Consider the following 20,341-nt stretch of genomic DNA (forward strand, 5'->3'; position numbering starts at 1 on the left):
GCCTCACGCCACCCTGGTGCTCAGGTCTGTGCCCTCCTGGGCTGGGTCTGGCCGTGCTGCCACCAGCCCTCACCTGGAGTGGGCATCTCTGCCAGCACTGTGCCTGGCCTGGCTGCAGTGAGGGGGCCTTGCAAGGGGCAGAGCCCAAAGAGAGTGCCGTGGGCATCCTGGCTGGCAGGGATGAGCCCAGATCGCCGCCCCACGGAATTTATCTGTGGGTGATGGCTGCTGTCGTGTTGTTGGGCAAGAGCCTCAAAGCCCCAGGGACACCAAGAGACTGGAGCAACACCAGCAACAATATTTGGAGCAACACCAGCAACAATATAGGGCCCAGGGTGGTTTTACGGGCCCCTAAGGGCTGCTCTTCCCCCTGTGCCTGTCCCGGGGGGCAGCCCTGGCGGCCGTGGAGCGGCTCCGTGCCCGCGGCGCTGCCGCCGCCTCCTGCCGTGCCCCTCCGGCCGGCGCTGCCGCCGATCAGCCGGGCCCATCCCCGCCGATCACCGGCCACATCCCCGCCGATCAGCCGGCCCCATCCCCGCCCCAGCTGCCAGCGAGCTCCGTCCCGGCCCACAAAGAGCCTCCTGTGGCCGGGCGCTCCCGAGTGGCGGCGGCGGTGCCGCTCTGGGGTGCCGCGTCTCCGCTGAGGCCGAGCAGCAGCGGCGCCCCAGGGCCGAGCTCCCTCCCTCCCCCCTTAGGAGCTGCCGGGAGTCTCCCTGCCCCCGCGTCATGCTGAGCCAAGCCCTCCTCTCCTTCCTTCTCCGCCTCCCATGCTCTTCATTCGGGACTCCTTCAATGTCTCCGGGTCTCAGTTCTCCAGCACTAAAGGTCCAATAAATTGTTTGGGTTTCACCTGAAATTGCTGATTCACAGCGAGGATATTTTTTAAGCTCTTGGCAACAAAATTTCCTTTCAAAACATGGCATTTTACATTTTCCCTGCGGCATGTATTTATTCAGCCTCCTCCTACCCGGGTGGAGCCGTGGAGGTCATGGTGGAGTCAGTGTGGTTCCCCCTGCACATGGGTTTGCACAGAGGGGAGCTCTGGGTGCTGGAAATGAGAGCATCCCCCTCCTTTCACCCATCCGGGGGTGCCCAGCCCTCCTCACTCTCTCCACACCCCCTGGGCTGCCCAGGCCGATGGATGTGTGTGCCAGGCACATCTCATCCTGAGATGCCCGTGAAGCCACGCTGGTGGCCCGGGTGATGGTGGAGTGAGGCGACACAGGGATGCACAAAGCCCACGTGGGCCAGAGGAAGGGAAGGACTCACTGGATACCGGTGACAACAGCACGTGTGACCTCTCTGGGCTCCCTGTCATGCCTGGTGTGTTGAGCAGGTCCCCAAGAGTAACTGGAGTCCTTCCCAGAGCAGGGCTGTTGGAAAGCACCGTGGCATTCCCAGCGCCAGCAGCATGGCAGCTGCAGGTCCGGCAGCGATGGTGCCCTTGGCTGGGGGCTCTCAGTCAAACCTGGCCCTGTTCTGGCCCGGTGGTTGCTGCACACAGCCAGCCCTCCCCGGGATGTCACTGCCCCCTGCCACCCCTCAGCAAGGACACCAAGGCTCTCAGGCCAGTTCTGCTTCTGCCTTGTGGAGCTGCGGGGGTATTTCTTCCTCAGGGAAGGGGCAATGGGAGGAGGAACAAAATTCAATGCAAACTGGGAGGTGAACACAACATCAAAGGCAGAGGGCCAGAGCGTGGATGCAGAAGAACCCAAATGAATTCCTGTTCCCACAGCAACCAGCTCTCACCCCCTCGCCAGGCGCTCGCCAGGCTGGCACCAACACGCCCACGCTCACCAGAGGGACGTGAGGGTGGCACCTCCAGAGCTGCCTTTTCTTTCTCATTCACCCCATGGCATGGCATGGCACCACACCACACCCAGCCTGAGAGGGATTTTGGGTTGCCCGTTCCCATGCCAAGGAAGGAGCAGAGGATGAAGTGGGCTTTCCAGCAGGTGCAGGGGAGAGGTGCCACCACCTTTTGGGGGATATTTTCTGAGTGGCCTCGTGGCAGATGACTTTCCTGCTGCCCTGGGCCTTGTCTGTGCATGGACCAAACACCCTGGAGAGCAATTTCAGAGAGCTCCAGCTTCTGTCAGCTGCTTCCAGTGAGCAGGAGCTGGACACTGTCTGCTCCATGCTACATATGGGACTCCAGGGCTGCTGACCTGCCCTGATCCAGCTGGTTTTTGGCAAGTTGGAGAGTTGTTTAGCAGGGGATCTATTTCTAAAAGCCATGGCAATGCTGGTGGTTTTGCCCATGTCATGAAGCAAGGTGGAAGGCATCTGTGCAGCCAGCTGGGAGCCCCCTGCCCCTGCAGGACAGCTCTGGGTACAGAGATGCCAGCGTGGAATTGCATTGTTGCAGGACAGACAGGGAATGCTCTGCCCCCCGGGTACCATGAGAGAATTTGTGTTAAGGTGTTAAAAATGCATCTCAGTTCAGGACAAGCCCAGGTGGGCTTTCGGTCTGGAGGTCTGATGGACACAGTGGAGCTGAGCTGGTGCAGGGATTGGAGACGAGAAATGCAGGTCTGGCAGTGGGTGCATTGCTCAGGGCCTCGGCAGCAAGCGCTGGGCAGCCACAGAGCAAAGCCTGTGGAGCATTTCCTCATTCAGTGCCTTCTGCAGTGTCCCACCGAAACCACAAGGCAGGAGTCACGGCCCTGGGGCCCGGCTGCTCCTCCCTCCCCAGCTCAGGACTTTGGGCCATTTGCAAAAGGAGTTTCTCTTGCTCTGTTTGGGTCTTAGTTAACTGATGCCCACCCTGAGTTGTTAATTCTTTCCTGGGATTTCCCTGGTGCTGGACTTCCAGATGAGGCAATCAGGGGCCTCCCATCCCATCCCATCCCATCCCATCCCATCCCATCCCATCCCATCATCCCCATCTGCCCTGATCTCTTTCCCTTCTCATCTTTTTGTCCAGGACTTCCCTACCCTATGCACACCCTCTGATCTTCCTCTTTTCCACACCACGCTTCTGTGTGAGTGCAGCTGGGAAAATATCTGTGTTCCTACAGTTTCTTCAGCTCCTGGGAATGGTGTGGAGAGAAGCTGGGGTTTTTCTGCCATCCTTTTCCTGAAATGCCCTATCCAGGACTGCACACTGCGTGGGGCTGGTCCTCATCCTTCTTTCCACAGGGGATCCATGCTGGCTCCCAGCACTCAGCTGGCAGTGGGGATCAGCCCAGGCTTCCCACAAGGAGGTTCTGCCCATGATTTGAAAATAGCATTTATTTGCTCTGGGTTACCATAGTTACTGGTGGAAGACATGTGGCTCCTGCTGTTGGGTTGGGACATTCTCTCCATTATGGCATCACTGTCTAGTTCCACCTTCACACATGGAAAAGGCAGGAATTTCTTGGGCATTGGGTGGGCTCTGCATGGGATATCCCCTTCCCCTTTGGCACCCTTCAGCAAGCCACTGGCTGTACCTGTGGTGCTGTTGGGGATTTTCGGTCCCCAGTCCCAGGGTTTCCCAGCACACAGCCTGTCCCTACACTGCATCTGAGAGCTCTTGGAAGCAGACACTGAGACCCAGCACACCAACCTCCCACCCTTGGCTTTTGGGCAGCTGGTTTGCAAATGGGGGCCTGGAACAGCTGACATATCCTGGAGAGGCAGCTTTGGAGGCATGGGTGAGATGGGCAGGCAGCGTGGGAGGGATGCTGGGTGGCTGGGAGCCACACGTGGGCTGTGCTCCAGGAATCCCTGCAGAGACACCAGAGAGGCACAAGCCCCGTGCTCGGGTCAGCCTGCACTGCAGCCCGCCAGCCACGGCTTTTTCTTGCCAGAGGCTTGGGAGTGCAGGCACTATTTGTTATCTTCCCACAGCCATGGCAGACATCACCCCACAGAGACAGCCTGGAGCTAGCCTGGAACGCCACTGGGACTCTCCTGTCTGTGGATCTTCTCCTGCTGCCCTGGTGTCACTGAAACTGTGGGAAAAACAAAAACCCTCCAACAATATAGTAGGAGTTCTTGTAGAATATCTGTACTGTATAAGTGGCCTTGCCCCGATCCTAGTTGTTCTAAATGGGCTGCAGCTGTGATGTCCCTAATTGGGTGGCAGCTGTGGCTAGTGAAGATAACTGGGATAAAAGGGGGTGGGTTGGCAGTCAGGGAGAGCTTTGGAGGAGCCCTGATGAAGAAGCAGGAACAGCACTGCTGTGAAGAGCTGTGTGTGAGAAAACCACCCAGAAGGTGTGGGACTCTAGAAATATGATAACAACACAACATTTTTATGTTAGACAGTCAAGGCATTATTTCGTTATCTGGCCAGGATGTACCACAGAAATAATCTCATCTACGTATTGCCTGGGTATGCAGAGAGAATAATTCCATGACACATTCTTTTACAAGGTTTTCCCCAAAATTTATATAGTCAAAACCCATAGAGATGCACTGTTTTGAAGTTCTTTGGTCCAGAGTTGAGTAACCCCCAGTATTCAGTTTCCCACTGGATCCCAATCTCCTCACCTCTGATGTTAATTAGATCTTCATTCTTTGATTTTTCATAACTCCTTTCCAGAGGAGATGTCTGGGGTAGGTGTTGGTAGATGGCTGCTGATGTTCCCCTGATGGCCTTTTGTCGTTCTGGGTATCTATGGGCTACTCCAAGTCCATCAGGCCTCATCTAGAGAAACAATGACCTGGAAAGAAAGCTTCAGTTCCCTTCCCCAGGGCAAAGGTGAACAAACCTGGCTAAAGTTATATAAAATATTTTTTAAACTGGTATGTTTTCCAACACTGGGAGCTGCCCTGGGAACATGGGGAGAGGAGCACATTGGGGACGGGATGTGGCAGGCCAAATCCAGGCCCAGGGTGCCACAATCTTTTTGAGGATGGAGCTGCTGGCAGATGCTGAGAATAGGCAGCCACAGGGCACCAAGGAAGGGAAGCACGATTTTGGGTCATTGCACTCAGTTTTGGGGAGAAAATCCAGGTTGGTGAGGGCAGAATCTTTCTGCTGGCGGGGTGGGAGCTGCTTCAGAACCATGTGCTGTGCTGCTCCTGAGCTGGGATAGTGCCACGGCTCTGCCCTCGCAACCTGCTGCTTCTCTGTGCTGCCAGCTCTCCCTTGGCCTGTGGCCCTGGCAGGTAGGGAGGCAGATAAGCCTTGGCTGGCAGAACAGCACCTTCCTGCAGAGCTGCTGGGCACGAGGAGCTGAGGAACCGCTGCTGTGCGATGCACCAGGGCTGGAGTCTCTTCTCCCCTCCCTGCCTGGCTCAGCACATATCAGAGTCCTCACTACCAATTGGCAAATTAAATCCAACCCCTCTGTGTGGTATTCACGTATTCTTTGAACAGAGAGAGACACAATTCTCTCTCCCAGGGTTTTTCTTGGGAAAGGCAGTGAGAAAGCTCAAAGAGAGAAGAGAAAACAATTCTTATCTCTACTTGCTGCTCCTGTTTGGCACATGTGGAATGTGTTATGGAGATTGTTTACCGAAAGGGATTTGTTAATTGGACTCTGGTGATGGTTGTTTTGACTGATTGACCAATTAGGTCAAAACTGTGTTGTCACTGTCTGTAAGGGGTCACAGGTTTTTCTTTAGTACCTCAGTAGTATGATATAGTATCAGTATAGTGTAGTATAATACAGGATAGCTATAACAGAGCAGTTGTTCAGCCTTCTGAATCATGGAGTCTTTGCACGTTATTTCCTGGCTGGGGGTTGTCCTGCATCGACACCTCCGCCACTTCCCAAGTGTTCCTACACAGCTGCTGTGCTTGTGCTCCTCCTGCCTTGGCTCCTGCACTCTGACAGAGCATCACCTCTGGCTTGCTGTGCCTGCCGGCCTCTCCTCCAGGTTCCCATGCCTATGGACCCCTCAAGAGCTAGAGATGAAACTGAGATGGTGTTGGTGCCAGTGGCAGCTGTCTGGGAGCCCCTGGAGCTCCTGTCCTCTGCAGTTCATGGATGCAGTGTTAGCCCCCCGCACTCTCCTCCTGCACACATTCTCCATTGGGCTTGATTCATACACTTGGAGAAGGATATTTTTGACTGGGCAAAGAAATTTGCCAAAACAGGGTCAGATTGTCCGCAGCAATTGTTCTGTTCATGGGTTGGGGTGACCAGTTTTTCTGCAGAGGTATTTCTGGGTGTGGGTGCTGGCAGTGCCCCAGTCTCACTCTGCTGCTCAGGGGGACCACGGGAGCTGTGCTCCGACCCCTGGCAGCCCCCATTAGTTCACAGTGGGGCAGGGCACCCCACGGCCTCACCTCCCTGCCCCACTATTGGACAAAGGATGTGGCAGCCAGTGCCTTTCCTGGCCGTGTCCCTGCTGCCCAGGACACTCAACCTAAAATATTGCGAGTGAGCCGACTTAACCAGCACTCAGTTACTACTTTGTTTGAGGAAAGACAAACTGAAAGGCAGAAGGAAAGTGTTATTCCCCTCTCAGAGTGTTGTTCCTTTGCTCAGTTTGCTGGGGAAAATCGCTCCTGGAGCTGCTGTTGAGCAAAAAGGCACGAGACCTTTTTATTTTAAGCATAATTTTTGTGTTTCCGGGGTTTAGTGTCTCCCTTGCGGGCAGTTCCTCTCCTCCAACCCCCTCTGTGGAACGAGAGGACAGTTGGCTGATCATGGGGACCAGGTGACATCTGCTTGTACGAGCCCCGCCCGGGCAGGCAGCCTGGTGCCCACCGGCAGCTGCAGGGACCAGAGCCTGTTTCCCAAAAGCATGAGCACCTCCTCTGGAACGAGCAAGCTGGGAAGGATCCAGACTACCAGAAAGCAGAAAAAGCTGCGTCAGTGAGAGGGAGTTTCTGTTCCTCTTGGGTTGGAAGAAATGCTCACCCACACCCAAAATCCATATCCTGAGACCGGGCACGCTGGTCTGAGCTCTCAGGGTCTGCCCTGTCTCTGGCTTCATGTGCTGCCTTCTCCCCCAGGCCTCTGGAGACCAAAGTGCTGGTGCCTGCAGCCAGGGACATACCCAGCCCCAGGAGACAGAGACGGCATTTTAGAACTGCCTTGGCAGGATGAAGAAGAAAAAACCACAGATTTCAACACCAGCCCAGCCCCAGGGGCTGGGATTTGTCTCACTGCAAAGGGGGCTGAGCCCTGAATGTCTCTGGCTGCAGGCAGCAAAAGTGGGGGCTGGATGCACTGTGGGACCTCAGTCTGCGGCTGCTTCACCTCTCTCCTGTGTGCCAGAGCCTGACTGGGATTTCTTCTGCCCAAGCTCATCATTGACCATGGGTGTGGCATCCAACACCTCCTTTGAAGGAAGCTCCATCATGCCTAGTCAAAGATGGCCTTATTCAGACCTGTTGTAGCAAAGAGAACACACCACAGGGAAATTCAGAGACCCCCAAAGGCTCCAGTTCAAGTTTCCAGTAGAGTGGGGGGCAGCTGGTTACCTGCAGGTTCCTGCTGGCCACTTACACTTGTGTCAAAGGTGCACCCCAGGCCTCAGCCCATGACCACCACTGCTGGCAGGAGGTGTGCTGCCCTTGGGGCTGAAATACCCGAGAGAGATGATATTTGATAGGAGAAATTACTGTGTGCCATGGACCTGTTCATGTCAATGACACCAAAGCAGAAGATCTGGATAATGACCCCAGGGTTTCCAAAGCCCAGTCCTCTGTTTTCTAGTGCCTTTTAGGCTGCCCATCTGTCTTGTTCTCGGCTCTTTTAATGGCCTGGAAAGGCTCGGGATGGCCTTGGGGCAGCCCGCGCTCCAAAGGACGAAAGGAGTCTTCAGGTTTTTCGGTCTTCAGTGTTGTTTATGAATTCTTATCTACAATATTTTCTCCCGGTCCGACAGAGGTCCGCACAGCATGTCAGCCATGAGCACACTGAGAGCCCTCGGGGCGGTCACTTATCTTTATACCAAAACCTACATGTAAGATATTTACCTATTCTCCCCAATACCTTTCACCCTTATTGACAAGTGCACATTCAGTAAGAACCAATCTCAAAGTGCCACCACCACCACAGAAGATGGATGACAAGAAGAAGGACAGGACACACCCTAATTCCTCCATCTTTTTCCCTAGAACCCCCCTGTACTGAGATTCTAAAACCTGTGTTTCACACTATAATTAACGTATCCCTTCACCATTTATCCCCGTGTGATCCTCCCATCCTCATACAGATGTCGTCTCCCATGCAGGATCAAAGTCCAGCCACCAGACACTTCTGGCAACATTCCAGGACCCCTGAGCCCCCCAAGGGTTGTCTCAGTGACTCTGCACATCAGGACTGTTGTGCTGAGTTCCCACACCCATCCATCATGAAATTGTTTAGGTTGGAAAAGGCAGCCAAGATCCTTGAATTCAAGCATTACTCTAGCTTGGCCAAGGCTACCATTAAACCTTGTCCCCAGATACTCCAAGCCTACTTGTTTCCTGAACACTTTCAGGAATAGCAATTCCATCACTACCTGAGCAACTCTGCCAGTGCCAAACCACCCTTTCCATGGAGTAATTTTCCCTAATACCCAATCTGAACATCCTTATAGGTGGCCATTGAATCTTAGTATGTATTGTATAGATAGCCTTTGAGCCATAGAAAATCTATGTATTGTATAAGTGGCCTTGTCCTGATCCTAGTTGTCCTTAATTGGGTGGCAGCTGTGGCCAGTGAAGATAACTGGGATAAAAGGGGGTGGGCTGGCAGTCAGGGAGAGCCTTGGAGGAGCTCTGATGAAGAAGCAGGAACAACGCTGCTGTGAAGAGCTGTGTGTGAGAAAACCACCCAGAAGGTGTGGGACTCTAGAAATGTGATAACAACAATGTGATAACAACACATCCCTTGGCGCAACTTAAGGTTGTTCCCTCTCCTCCTGTCCCTGTTCCCTGGGAGCAGAGCCCGACCCCCCCAGCTGTCCCCTCCTGTCAGGAGCTGTGCAGAGTCACAAGGTCCCCCCTGAGCCTCCTTTGCTCCAGGCTGAGCCCCTTCCCAGCTCCCTCAGCCCCTCCTGGTGCTCCAGCCCCTCCCCAGCTCTGTTCCCTGCCCTGGACAGCCTCCAGCCCCTCCATGTCTGTCTTGTCATGAGGACCCAGAACTGATCCCAGCACTGACCCCAGCACTGGAGGTGCCCCAGCAGTGCCCAGCACAGGGATGGTCACTGCCCTGGGGCTGTGGCCACACCATGGCTGGTACAGGCCAGGTGCCACTGGCTACTCTTGACCACAGGCAGCTGTCATGGGCTCTGCAGGCATTGCCTACTGCAGAGACAGCTTCAGTCTGGGCTCCTTGCTGGGGCAGAGCTGCACTAATCACTGAGTTTTGCAGAAGACACAGCCAAGATGGCAAAGTTCAGTGGCTGCAGATGAAAAGGGCAAGAGCATTTGCAGATGACAAAAGATCATACAGGGATGTTGGTTCAGAAAAGGGGAAGAGGGAGAGGAGACTGAGTGGAAAGATGTGGGGGAGATATGAAAACAATTGGTTCCTCTTTCTACCATATCGCCTAAGTACAGCATAGAAATTAAAGGGCAGCATATGTTGAACAGATTAAAAGAAGCTGATTTTATATATTTTATTTCTTAGTTCAGAAAGTTTGTGCATTCTTCAGGAAGCCAGAGGTAAGGACAGACATGGCACGAAGCCCAGGGAACAATAAAAGTGACAAATAAAACAATAAAAGCACTGTGTTTCCCAGCACTGCTTCAAGGGTTTAAAAAAACAAGAGGTTTTACAGTGAGCACAAAAGCAGCTCTGTGACTCCTTTTGGGAAAGGAGGAAATACCAGCACCTTTAGGCCCTGACGGAAACTGGAGACAGTGGGATGAGTGCAGCCACACAATGTCCTCACAGCCTGGTCCTGCACTGGACTCTCCCCTTCCAAACACTCTCCTCTCCCTGGAGTGAGAAAGCAGCTGGGCGCTCTTGGTGTGTGTGGGAAAGGGAGGACACCTCCCTGCAATACGCAGGAACCGTGTTTAGATTGCAGCCCCATATCTAAGATCAGGACAGGGAGCCTCCACCAAGCCAAGCATCTCAACCAAATCTCAGTTTGGTCCATCTTCCCTCCAGGATACACAAGGCTCTGTCCTCACCCATCCCTCACACTCAGCTGGCTCCAGGCTGGCTGAGCCCAGAGGCGAGGCATGGCCTGCACAGTCTCAGGCCTTTTCAAGGAACAGCCGTTTCTTCCACACACAGATTTTTTCCCATCAGCTGACACAAGTCAGGATCACAAGGGGAAGCTGAGCTCAGGAACAGCTGGTTATTTCAGAACGCCTGTACATGTGTATTAGTAATATCTGCTGAGGCACTGGCTCACTGGAACAGCCACGGCTTGTTCCCTGGGCACTGCTCATCCCTGTGGTCCAGCCCTCCCTCCCCACTTCCATGCTTGCAGGGAAACTTCCCAGTGCTGCAGCAGCCCTTGGATGGAGATCTCTGCATCTCACTGGGAGCTGCAGGCTCCGAGCTCCTGGCTGGGTGGGAGGCAGCAGCTCCATGTGCTGGATCTCACCAGGCAGCCCTGGGGATGGCACAGCCGGCAGGAAGGGCAGTGCGGAACGTTTGGGATTGGGATATGGGGATTGTTGGCCCCCAGGGGCTTTCACGACAGATCCATCCGTGGTGGCTTTGGTGACGGTGAGGGACCAGCAGTAGGGAGGATGGGCTCAGGACAAGCCCCTTTGGAGAACACCAGGGTTGTTTGGGGCCAGGGCAGGGGGCTCCACAGGGGACAGTGGCTGGCTCCAGGCATCAAGGGGGACCTGTTGGATAATCCCCATTTCTGCAGCCTTGGGAAAAGGGAGACCCTGATCCCATGCATAAGGAGGGACAGAACTGGTCCCACAGCCTTGACCAGGGGAACCGGCATTGCTGTGGCAGTGCCTGGGGCCACAAGAGCTCACTGTTGGACATGACTGCTCCTGCCCAGAGCAGTGTGTTTCTGCAGAAAACGGCCCAGAAATTCAAAACTTCCCCATTTTCCCTCTACCATGTGCTTGCAGGGCAGCTCTCCTGCCTGGAGGGGTATGTTCATCATGTGCCTTTCATCATCTCTGGCAAGTGGCTTTTCACACGGATTCACATCCCCGGATTTCACATCAATGCCCTTCTGAAAACCTCCCAGGCTGGAGGCACACAGAGCCTGGGAAGGACAAGGACCTTGAGCAGCCATCTCCCAGGCTCTTGTAACCTCTAGTTCTCCTCTTCAGTAGGGTTTAAATATTAACCCCCTAAAAACATCCCCTGCCTGAGAAAACCAGTGTGAAGGCAGGCCTGGAGCTGACTGGAGCGTACCCTTGTTGTGTGTACAAGGAAACACAGATCCAGCGCCGGTGAGCAGGCTCCGGCTGCCTGAGGGACGGACCACGGCAAAGGTCACGAGCAAATCAGGCCAAAAGCTTCTGCCTGGCGTGCATTTGTGCTGGTTTACAGGATAAGAGCCTGCCCTTCCTCTTTTGGGCAGCTCTGGACCCTCTTCTTTGTAAACATCTCTCAGGACAGCCCAGGAGCTGGGACTGGATCTGACCCAGAGGGAGGTTGCTGTGACCCAGGGAATAGGCTGGAGCAAACATCTGCTCCCATAGTAGCACATTTCCCTCCTAAATATGAGCTAGAAATGCTCCCCAAGAGACTGGTCTGAGCTGGAGGCGTCTCCAACATTGTGAGAGGGTTGAGCACAAGGCAGGCAGCTGGTCTGGAGAGGTGCTCCCACACCTCCTTTGAAAGCCCCAAGTTGCCCCTGCCTCCACCCCAAGGCTCTGTTAAACACATTAATAAGATTTCCTCAGTGAATCAGTTATTCCTCCTGTGGTTTCCACTTCTGCAATTTCAAAAATCTGTTCATGAGTCTGTTATTGCTCATTAGGGAAGAAAGCCATCCTGAGGAGACCCACATGCTGAGGAATTCTGGGAGCTATGGCTCAGCAGTCCTTGAGCTGAACTGCTGAGTTCAGCTTCTCAGCTGGAGTCAACCCTGGGGCACAACCCATGGTGGGCTGTGAGGAAAGCCATGACTCTGGGAAATACTTTGTCCCACAAGAGCACAGCATCCTGCAGGAGCTGTGGCTGGTGCTCTGGAGTGCAAAAAAAGCTTAATGAACTTGAGAGAGAGGTTGTGCTGTTCATTGGGCAGATCCTTACAGAAGCATCCATAATTATTTCTGTGAGCTGTGGAACTGCTGAAATCCATTCTCCTCTGGCTTTGTCTGAAGGGTGGGTGACTGGGGGGCATTCTGCTCCCCAGCAGGGCTCCAGCCCCACCACAGCCAAGCAGTGCTGGAATTCACTGCCTGGTTCTGTGGAACAGGCAGCCAAACCTGGGGAAATTCAGATCTCTGAGACATTGCTGCCTCTTTCCCCAACAACTTGGTCTGAGTGGGGCCATGGGGGAGTCCTGCAGCATTTTGGCTGTGGAGGCAGTGAGGAAGCTGCCTCCACTGCTGTGCTGTGCCCAAGGGTTATCCTGCTGTCCAGCTGAGGGTACAGAGACACAGCTGGTCCTGGGGGTGCCAAGGGCTGAGGCAGATGTACCCCTTGTGCCAGCTGGCTGCTAGAACCCAGACTGCAGGGCAGCACAGTCCAGCAGGAGCCGCACAGCCACTGGCTTTGTGCTGCTGGAGCTGGCAGGGCTAACCTCAGGCAGGTGTGATTTGCCATGCAGGGAGTCCATGGACAAGATACTGGCCTGGATGTATATAGTAGGAGTCTTAGTAAAATCTATGTATTGTATAAGTGGCCTTGCCCCGATCCTAGTTGTTCTAAATGGGCTGCAGCTGTGATGTCCCTAATTGGGTGGCAGCTGTGGCTAGTGAAGATAACTGGGATAAAAGGGGGTGGGCTGGCTGGTCAGGGAGAGCCTTGGAGGAGCCCTGATGAAGAAGCAGGAACAGCACTGCTGTGAAGAGCTGTGTGTGAGAAAACCACCCAGAAGGTGTGGGACTCTAGAAATATGATAACAACAATAGAAGATAGGACAGCTGAGAGCTGTGGCAGCCTGAGAGTTTGGACTCTAGAAATATAGCAACAATATGAATACAACAGATGTACACCTAGACCCAGCTCACCAGTGATAGCTTGTGGAGTTTCAGCCCTAAGCCTCCCTTGAACAAAACTGGACAAGTTGTTGCTCTGCAGGATTCACAGTGAGCAGCCAACCTTGTTTGAGTTGTGGTCTTTCTTAGGCTTGAATTAAGAGGATCATCAAGCTGAGTGCCAAGAATGGTGTACTCAGACCCCTGCAGCAGGTAAGAATGCAAAAGGAAAAAAAATGTTCTAGGAGAGAAATTGGTCAAGAGCTTCTGAGAGTGAGGAAGCAAAAATGGGTCTTCACATAAACCCAGCGAAGTTTAAGGAGGAGGATTTCAGCACGAGGAGGATGTTTAAGGAAGAAGAACAGACTGTGCCCCAGCCACTGCCGGTGGGAGAGTTCTGGCTGCAGCCAGTGCTGCTCTGGAATGCTCACAGATCAAAAATGTGTAAATTTATGGGACACAGGATCCAGCCTCACACAGACTGGGAGGATGGGGTACTGATCACTGCCTTGCTGGGCTTGCACTTTTCCCCATGGGATTCCAGACCTGGCTCCTTCATCTCATGGCTGAGGGATCGGGAGGACGAGCCCAGTCAGAAACCCTTCAGTCAATGACATGTGGAGGGCACAGCTGTAACTCTGGAGGACATTTAACCATGGAAAGGGAGGTGACTCACCATGGGGCCATGGACTGAAGCTGTGTCAGCACTGGGAGGTGCATCCCCCGGTTCAGGACAGTGCCAGCAGTCCTGGGGCCTTATCTACCCTTGCCCAGCAGCAGGCTTGCAAAGCAGGAACAAACAGGCTCCACTTTTCCCCAGCTGAATTCTGTACCCAGCTCCACCCACGAGCTGTTTGTGTGGTCATCAGTCGGCAGCAGCCTGTCCCACCAGAGTACAGACAAGGAGTGGAGCCACGACCCTCCCAGAGGCTCAGGCACAGCCCAAAGCAGTGCTTGGGAAGGGCAATAGCAGGGCAGAGCTGAAAACACCCAGTTTTCAGAGGGGCTTGAAAAGGCAGAAAACCCTCTAATTTGCTGCCAGAGGCAACGTTGTGCCACAGCTGGTTATAAAACATCTTTCAAGGAAGCAGGTATCTCTGAGACATTTACATAAAAGCCTGTACAGAAAATCTAGAAAAAAAAAAAGCACAACTGACAAACATCAGGCTCTTCTCACACTATGGCAGCACAGCAAGACACAGCACAGCCTTCCTTTCCCACTTCAGGCTCCTGTAGCTGCTACCACCCCTGAGACACCATCCCGGACCTTGCCACCTCTGTGCTTTCTGGGCAGGACACCAGGCTTCTGCTGCCTGATGCAATCAAGCACATTCCCCTCTCAGGTCTCAGTCACTGGGTTTACGGCAGCTGCAAGGTCCCAAAACAGCTGCCTGAGCTACTCAGCTCCTTACTATCCCTGACTTACACCTTCCTGCTGCTAAGCACCTTCATGATTAAGTTTACAGATTTCAGGGGAGTTGTAAAATTCTGTTTTATGGTATTTAAGGCTCAGGTCACCTTTGGAAACCATGCAAAGAAAGCTCTTTAATATTGCGAGGATAGATCTACTGGTGATGGAGGCACAGGACCAGGCTGAGAGGAACCTCTAGTGGCCACGGGCTTCCTGTGCAGCAAACCTCCTGGCATGGTAGAGCTGTCTGGAGAATTAATCCACTGGGAATTGCTTCTGCCAGCTCAGCAATCCCTTTTCCACACTGCACTGCCTTAAACCACAGCTCTGCTCTTGGAAATGTACAGCAGCACGAGGTGGACAGATTTGGGTATGAGGTAGATATAAGGGGGTGGGACTATTTTTGAGGGGAAATACCCAAATCCCTTTGGCCTGACAGCAGTTTGTTTAAACCCCCAAATTTCGTGGAATTCCACTTTTTTCATTTACATCCTTGGCCACCCCATGGTCTGATTGCAACTTACAGGTGCTGGTGGCCAGAGGACACCCCTAACCTCCATTTTAAACCTAGGCTGGGCTGGAGCAAACCATGCTCTCTGGCCCTGCAAAGGGAAGAAGGCTCACGTCAGAATTGGCTGTCTAGAGACTTCAGAGTCAGTCTGACACCTGATCTCAGGGGAAGTCTTGTAAGATCTGAAATGATCAGGAACCATGATGTCACCACCAGACCACAGTGAAAGCCTTGTCAGAGAACACACATTCCAGGGTTTGTCTTGGTTTCAGGGTGCCTTTTGCTATGAGCCCTACAGGAAGGAAAAGACAACAATAAAGGACAAAGCCAGCAGCCTCCACAGTCAAATACCTTTAATACCCAAGATTCTGCACAGTGACAAAAATACCATTGACATAGGGCATGATTCCAATATAGGGTAGAAAACCAACTCGGCAGCACATCGCCACTCATCTGAAGAAAACATCACCCCAAATAGTACACACATTCATTCTGACTCTGAATAGTCTGAAATCCATGACAGAGAGCTGCAGAACAGCCAGGTGCCCACGCCTCAGCTGTACCCAACAGCCTGACTCAGTGCCACTGGCAGGAACCGAGCTCTCGCAGTGCCACAGCTGTGGGTCAGCTCCTGACTGTGGCATCAGTGTCCCCATGGGCACAGGAGATTATGCTCCACAGAAAATGAGGATGGATTTCCAAGGGCAAAGGTGCACAATTTCAATACACACACATGAAGAGCAGTTCATAGATCTGCACGTGTCACCCCTCTGTGGCTCACCACAGATCTCTATTGGCATGGTTTAACTCTTCAAAGAACAGTACTGGCCCCCACTCCATTTTGACTTCAGATATGTCATCAGAGAGGAAAGGAGAATTTTTCCCTTCCCTTGGCTGATTTGTCTCTATTAACAGGAGGCTGATTAACATGCTGCATCAGAAAAAGGAGTGTGGCAAAGTGCAGGAGCTGCAGGAAAGACATCTCAGGTGCAGTGAAGTCTGTCCAGCCTGCCTGCAGCTGGATACAGTTGCCATGGTCTGCAAACAGTTTGGTTGCCATTTACAGTGAAGTCAGGTTTCTGATGTCAGGAGTTTCTAATATTTTCTGCCTTCAAGGAATATGACAAAGCAAAAAGCAGCTTTCCAGGAAAGCACAGATGCTCTCACAGAACTGTGGCAACCCCAGCTTGCAGGTCCCAGCCCAAGCCCATCCCATAACTCTGGCACTCTTGCTGCTGCCAGATCACAAACAGGATCACAAACAGGGATTACAGCCTACATCAACAGGTGTGCAGAGCTGCAACTAACAACTGATTGAAGCACTTGATGGTTGGAGTACTTGAGATAACTCCACTTTCTGATAAGGTGTCCATTGTAGCCATTGTCTTCAAAAGCAGCCTATGGCCTCCATCTCAAGAGTTTTGCATGAAACAAAGGGTCTGAACTTAGATATACAGTTAGTCAGCAACAACTTAACTAAACAGACAGGAGAAATGCCTCTCTGCTACTGGAAAGACAACCAAGTCAAAATGCTGCTCTTCTAAGGTGTCTCACAAGCACACGAGGAATGATGGATGAGGACTTGCACGTGACAAGGAATATCCATTTTTACTGAACACAAGGATTGTGTGAAGTTGCTGCAGCACTGTAGAACTGCTCTCCCTGGGTTATTGCTGCTTCTTGCTCATCCAGGCTACTCCAGTTCAAACCACACAGACCAGTCCCACATGGTGGCTGTGGCAGGGCAGTACTTCACCAAGCCAAACCAGTCCCAGGCCTGCTCCTTGGATCCTCACACTGATATCCTATGATGAGTTTCTGAGGAACCAGGAGTTATTTCAGATTCTAAACACCCAAATCTTGGTGCTCTGTGCACCAAGAACAGAGCAGGGAAAGAACATGTTTCTGAGGAATGTTTCTTAGGTATGGCTTAAGATAAGGTTTTGACATAGTTGCACCCAGCAGGGATGGGAGCGAGGAAATCCCATCACACTGCCAGATGCAGCCAAGTTTTTGCAGATAAAATTATTTGGAGTAGAACATTATACTCCCACAAATCCTACCAACACACAGCTCCAGGGAATTTCTGACAACAAGCTGGAAATTATTACTATTGTGTTTTTGAGTTGCTTTTTGTTCCCAAGGGCACCTCCTCAGACAAGCACAAAACAGGAGATGCAAACCAAACTGAAATCCCACCTACACTAAGTAGAATCTATGCTTTCTGAGTGATTTCTTTTGTCTGAGGAAGCTTGTGGGATACCTGCAAGGGCAAAGGGACATGGGTGGCTTGGAAAAATAGAAGGCAGCATCAGCCAGTGTTTGCAAAAAGCCAGATACGACTGAGTTCTTCCACATCAAAACATATCAGTATAACTGAATTACCTCTTGCAGTTCAATCAAGCCTATGGTAAACCTGGGGAAAGACAACTGGGCAGAACTCACTGTGTGGGAAGGAGAAAGGGAGGCCCAATGCTGACCCTCAGACAGGGTGAGAGAATCCAATTGCAAATACAAATGGTGCAAAAGACATCTTAAACTGTTCTGCACATAGGCTAATTTTTCAAAGAGTTACTTTGACAAAACTTCAAAATGGCACCTTAAAAAGCAAATCTTATTTTTGCCAAGTTTATTCACATACTCTGCAAGAGGCAACTCTTTCCCAAGCCATGAGGTGCTGTCATGGCTGGCAAGCTGGACAAGCCAGCATGACCAAAAGCTCACCTCAGACCTCTGAATATGAATGTGACCTTGTCCAACCTAGCTTTTAACATTATTAAATTTTTTTCTTTTAATGAACTTCAAGCTTAAGTAGCAATAACATTAAGTAAAAATCTCACTCTACAGCAATTTTTTAGATTGAACTGTTTAGAAAATCAGCAATTTCTCTTTCCCTTCATTTTCCCTGTTGTGATAAATCTTACTAGTGAGTTACTCACTGAAGCTCTGAGCATCCTGTTGTATACTGTGGACTACTCACTGATGTTTATGTATTTGTGCTTCATGTGGGAGAATTTCCACAACAGATAGTGCAATTTTTGGATAAAGACTCCGGGGAACTGTCTCCAGACACAGGGCATGCCTGCAGAGAATGCAGGAATGCTCAAGAATGAGCAAAGCCTCTTTTCATCGCCCAAACCCTACCAGAACATACAGGAAGAAAACTGTTAGCTTCTCAGGAGGGATCTCATCACTGGGAAGACATCTGGAGAAACAGTGTTGCCTCTAGTTCTCCTGAGGAATCCATTCACTCCCAGATTTGCCTCCTGCCTTCCTTTCTTTACTTGGGGGGACAGGATTAAGTTCCCACTATCACCAGGTCTAATTCCCCAAACACACAGAGATATCAGCACAGTCATTTTCAGATTTAAAGCTCCATTTCAGTTCCCAGGAAAGATGAGGAAATGAACACTTCTGAGCACTGCAGATACTCTCTGGCTTTCAGCTGCCTGACACAGGGAGTCACTCAGAAGTCATCATACTGATATGGAATAGGAATGTAAACAAAATCAAGACTTGGACATATCACTGTCCAGCCTGGATGCCTTTCTCAGAGGCAGACTGCTCTAACATATGCAACTGGAACATGTCAAAGGTTTTGGTACAAGAAGATCAGCAATCACGGTTCTGGTGTGAATGAAAAGCTTCATAACTTAATGGTACTGATTTGTCTATACAACATCTGCTCATAGGAGGGCAGCACTTTTATGAACTACTCTTCTATGTCAGATCTGAGGTCACCAGTGCTCCCTGTGAGGAGACATTTGATATTCCTGGCTCAGGCCAGCTACTGGTGCCAGTGGCTCAGAGCTCTGCAGCACAGCTCAGCCAGGGCTGTGCCTCTGAGGAACTGTGGACTCAAACCTATCCCATGATTAGGGCCTGTATCCATCTAGCATGGCTCTGAATTCATCACATTTTCATTTTTACCAACAGTCCCTGAATACAGATCTCTAGAGGTAAAGGGACAAACACTTAACCAGATACATTACTTCACCTTGATCTGTCTTAAATAAAGTAAGAGTAAACAATTAGGCCTGCATCCAAGTGCACCACTTAGGAATGACTCACAGCACTGAGCCCAGCAGAAAGGATGTTCTAACTTAGCTCCTGTATCGGAATGTACCTTGGACAACTGAAAAACTAGCTGATCAATGATAGTCACATCAACCATTCATGGTGTCCCTGAAGCCCCACACTTCCAGGATGGAGATCTGGAAGCTTTCAGAACACAGTGGCTGGTTATTGAAAGTGTTGCAGTGGCTGGTTCTCCCGTGGTTCAGATCTGCATCAAGGTACAGAGCCTGGCCATCACCACCTCCTGGGAAGAGACAGAGACAGGGTAAGGATATCTCCACATTTCTTGGCATGGCAAACAGCTGTACAAATAATTTAGTGCTTTTCCCATTGGGAATAACTGGAAGCCCTCAGTAATGTCTGCTTGCTGTCTTCAGATGTAACAGTATAGGATCAGATGTAGAGGCTTTTAATGATAATATCAGAACTGAATGATTTCTTTCAATGGTGATAAAGAAAAGTAATGCAACTCAACAAGAAGAAAAACTACCCGCATTTGAGATTTGTATTTCAGTGCTGGAGGATATCAGAAGCTACAACTTCAAATTTTTCTCCATTAAAGGAAAACCAAATAATTCTGTTAGTAGTCAAAAATCAAAGCTGGGAGAAGAACAAGATCAGTAAGTAACAGCACTGGCTTGGTCTTCAAAATAATTATAAACCATGTACGTGTTAAAAGCATTTTGGTTATCTGTGGGTCTATGTCAAGGTTCACAGAGCTTTCAGTCAGAAAACGCAGAGAAGTGAAATAAAGTTAGACAGAAATATGTTAGGAGAACAAAAAGGAAGATTCCCTATTGCTTATTGGGCAACCATCAAAGAACAGTTACTAAAGCCATCTGAAGAATCAAAAGGATGGGAATTCTGGTCCACAGCTGGAGCTGTGTACAACACTCACTTCCATGTATCTCCTACCCAAGCCTGTATATCATAGTGTAGCATACAGTAAATAGAAGTGACTCCCTTACCTAAAGCTGGTAGAAAGAGCTGGTGGGACACATCACACTCAACACCTCCCTGAAAGGAGGGTGGAACCTGATGGGGGTCGGGCTCTGCTCCCCAAGGACCACGTGACAGGACAAGAGGAAAATGCCTCAACCACCAGGGAATATTTAGGTAGGATATTGGGAAAATTTCTGCACTGAAAGGGTGGTCAGGCACTTAAACAGGCTACCCAGGGCAGTGGTGGAGTCACCATCCCTGGAAATGTTCAAAAGCCATGTAGAAGCGGCACTTGGGGATATGGGTTAGTGGTGGCCTTGGCAGTGCTGAGGAAATGGCTGGACTCGATGGTCTTAGAGGGCTTTTCCAACCTAAACAATTCCATGATTGTATGATTAGAGCACATGCTGCCAAGTGGGAAACCAGCCAACACTTGACATTACAG

General features: G+C 51.2%; 1 protein-coding gene across 3 annotated transcripts in view; it reads right to left on the minus strand.

Annotated features, from left to right (window-relative positions):
- Positions 1-16,786: 16,786 nt before the first annotated feature.
- Positions 16,787-20,341, minus strand: part of TBC1D24 (TBC1 domain family member 24) — a 35,200-nt gene continuing 31,645 nt past the window's right edge. For all 3 annotated transcript variants that reach the window (XM_054271244.1, XM_054271245.1, XM_054271243.1), the window contains one exon: positions 16,787-19,198. In XM_054271244.1, coding sequence (XP_054127219.1) covers positions 19,044-19,198 — 155 coding nt within the window. In that variant the 3' untranslated portion in view covers positions 16,787-19,043. The remainder of the gene's footprint in view (positions 19,199-20,341) is intronic.

The sequence above is a fragment of the Melozone crissalis genome, unplaced genomic scaffold, assembly GCF_028551555.1.
Source record: "Melozone crissalis strain CALT ecotype California unplaced genomic scaffold, PUWL_Pcris_2 ptg000012l_1, whole genome shotgun sequence".
Classification (NCBI taxonomy): Eukaryota; Metazoa; Chordata; class Aves; order Passeriformes; family Passerellidae; genus Melozone; species Melozone crissalis.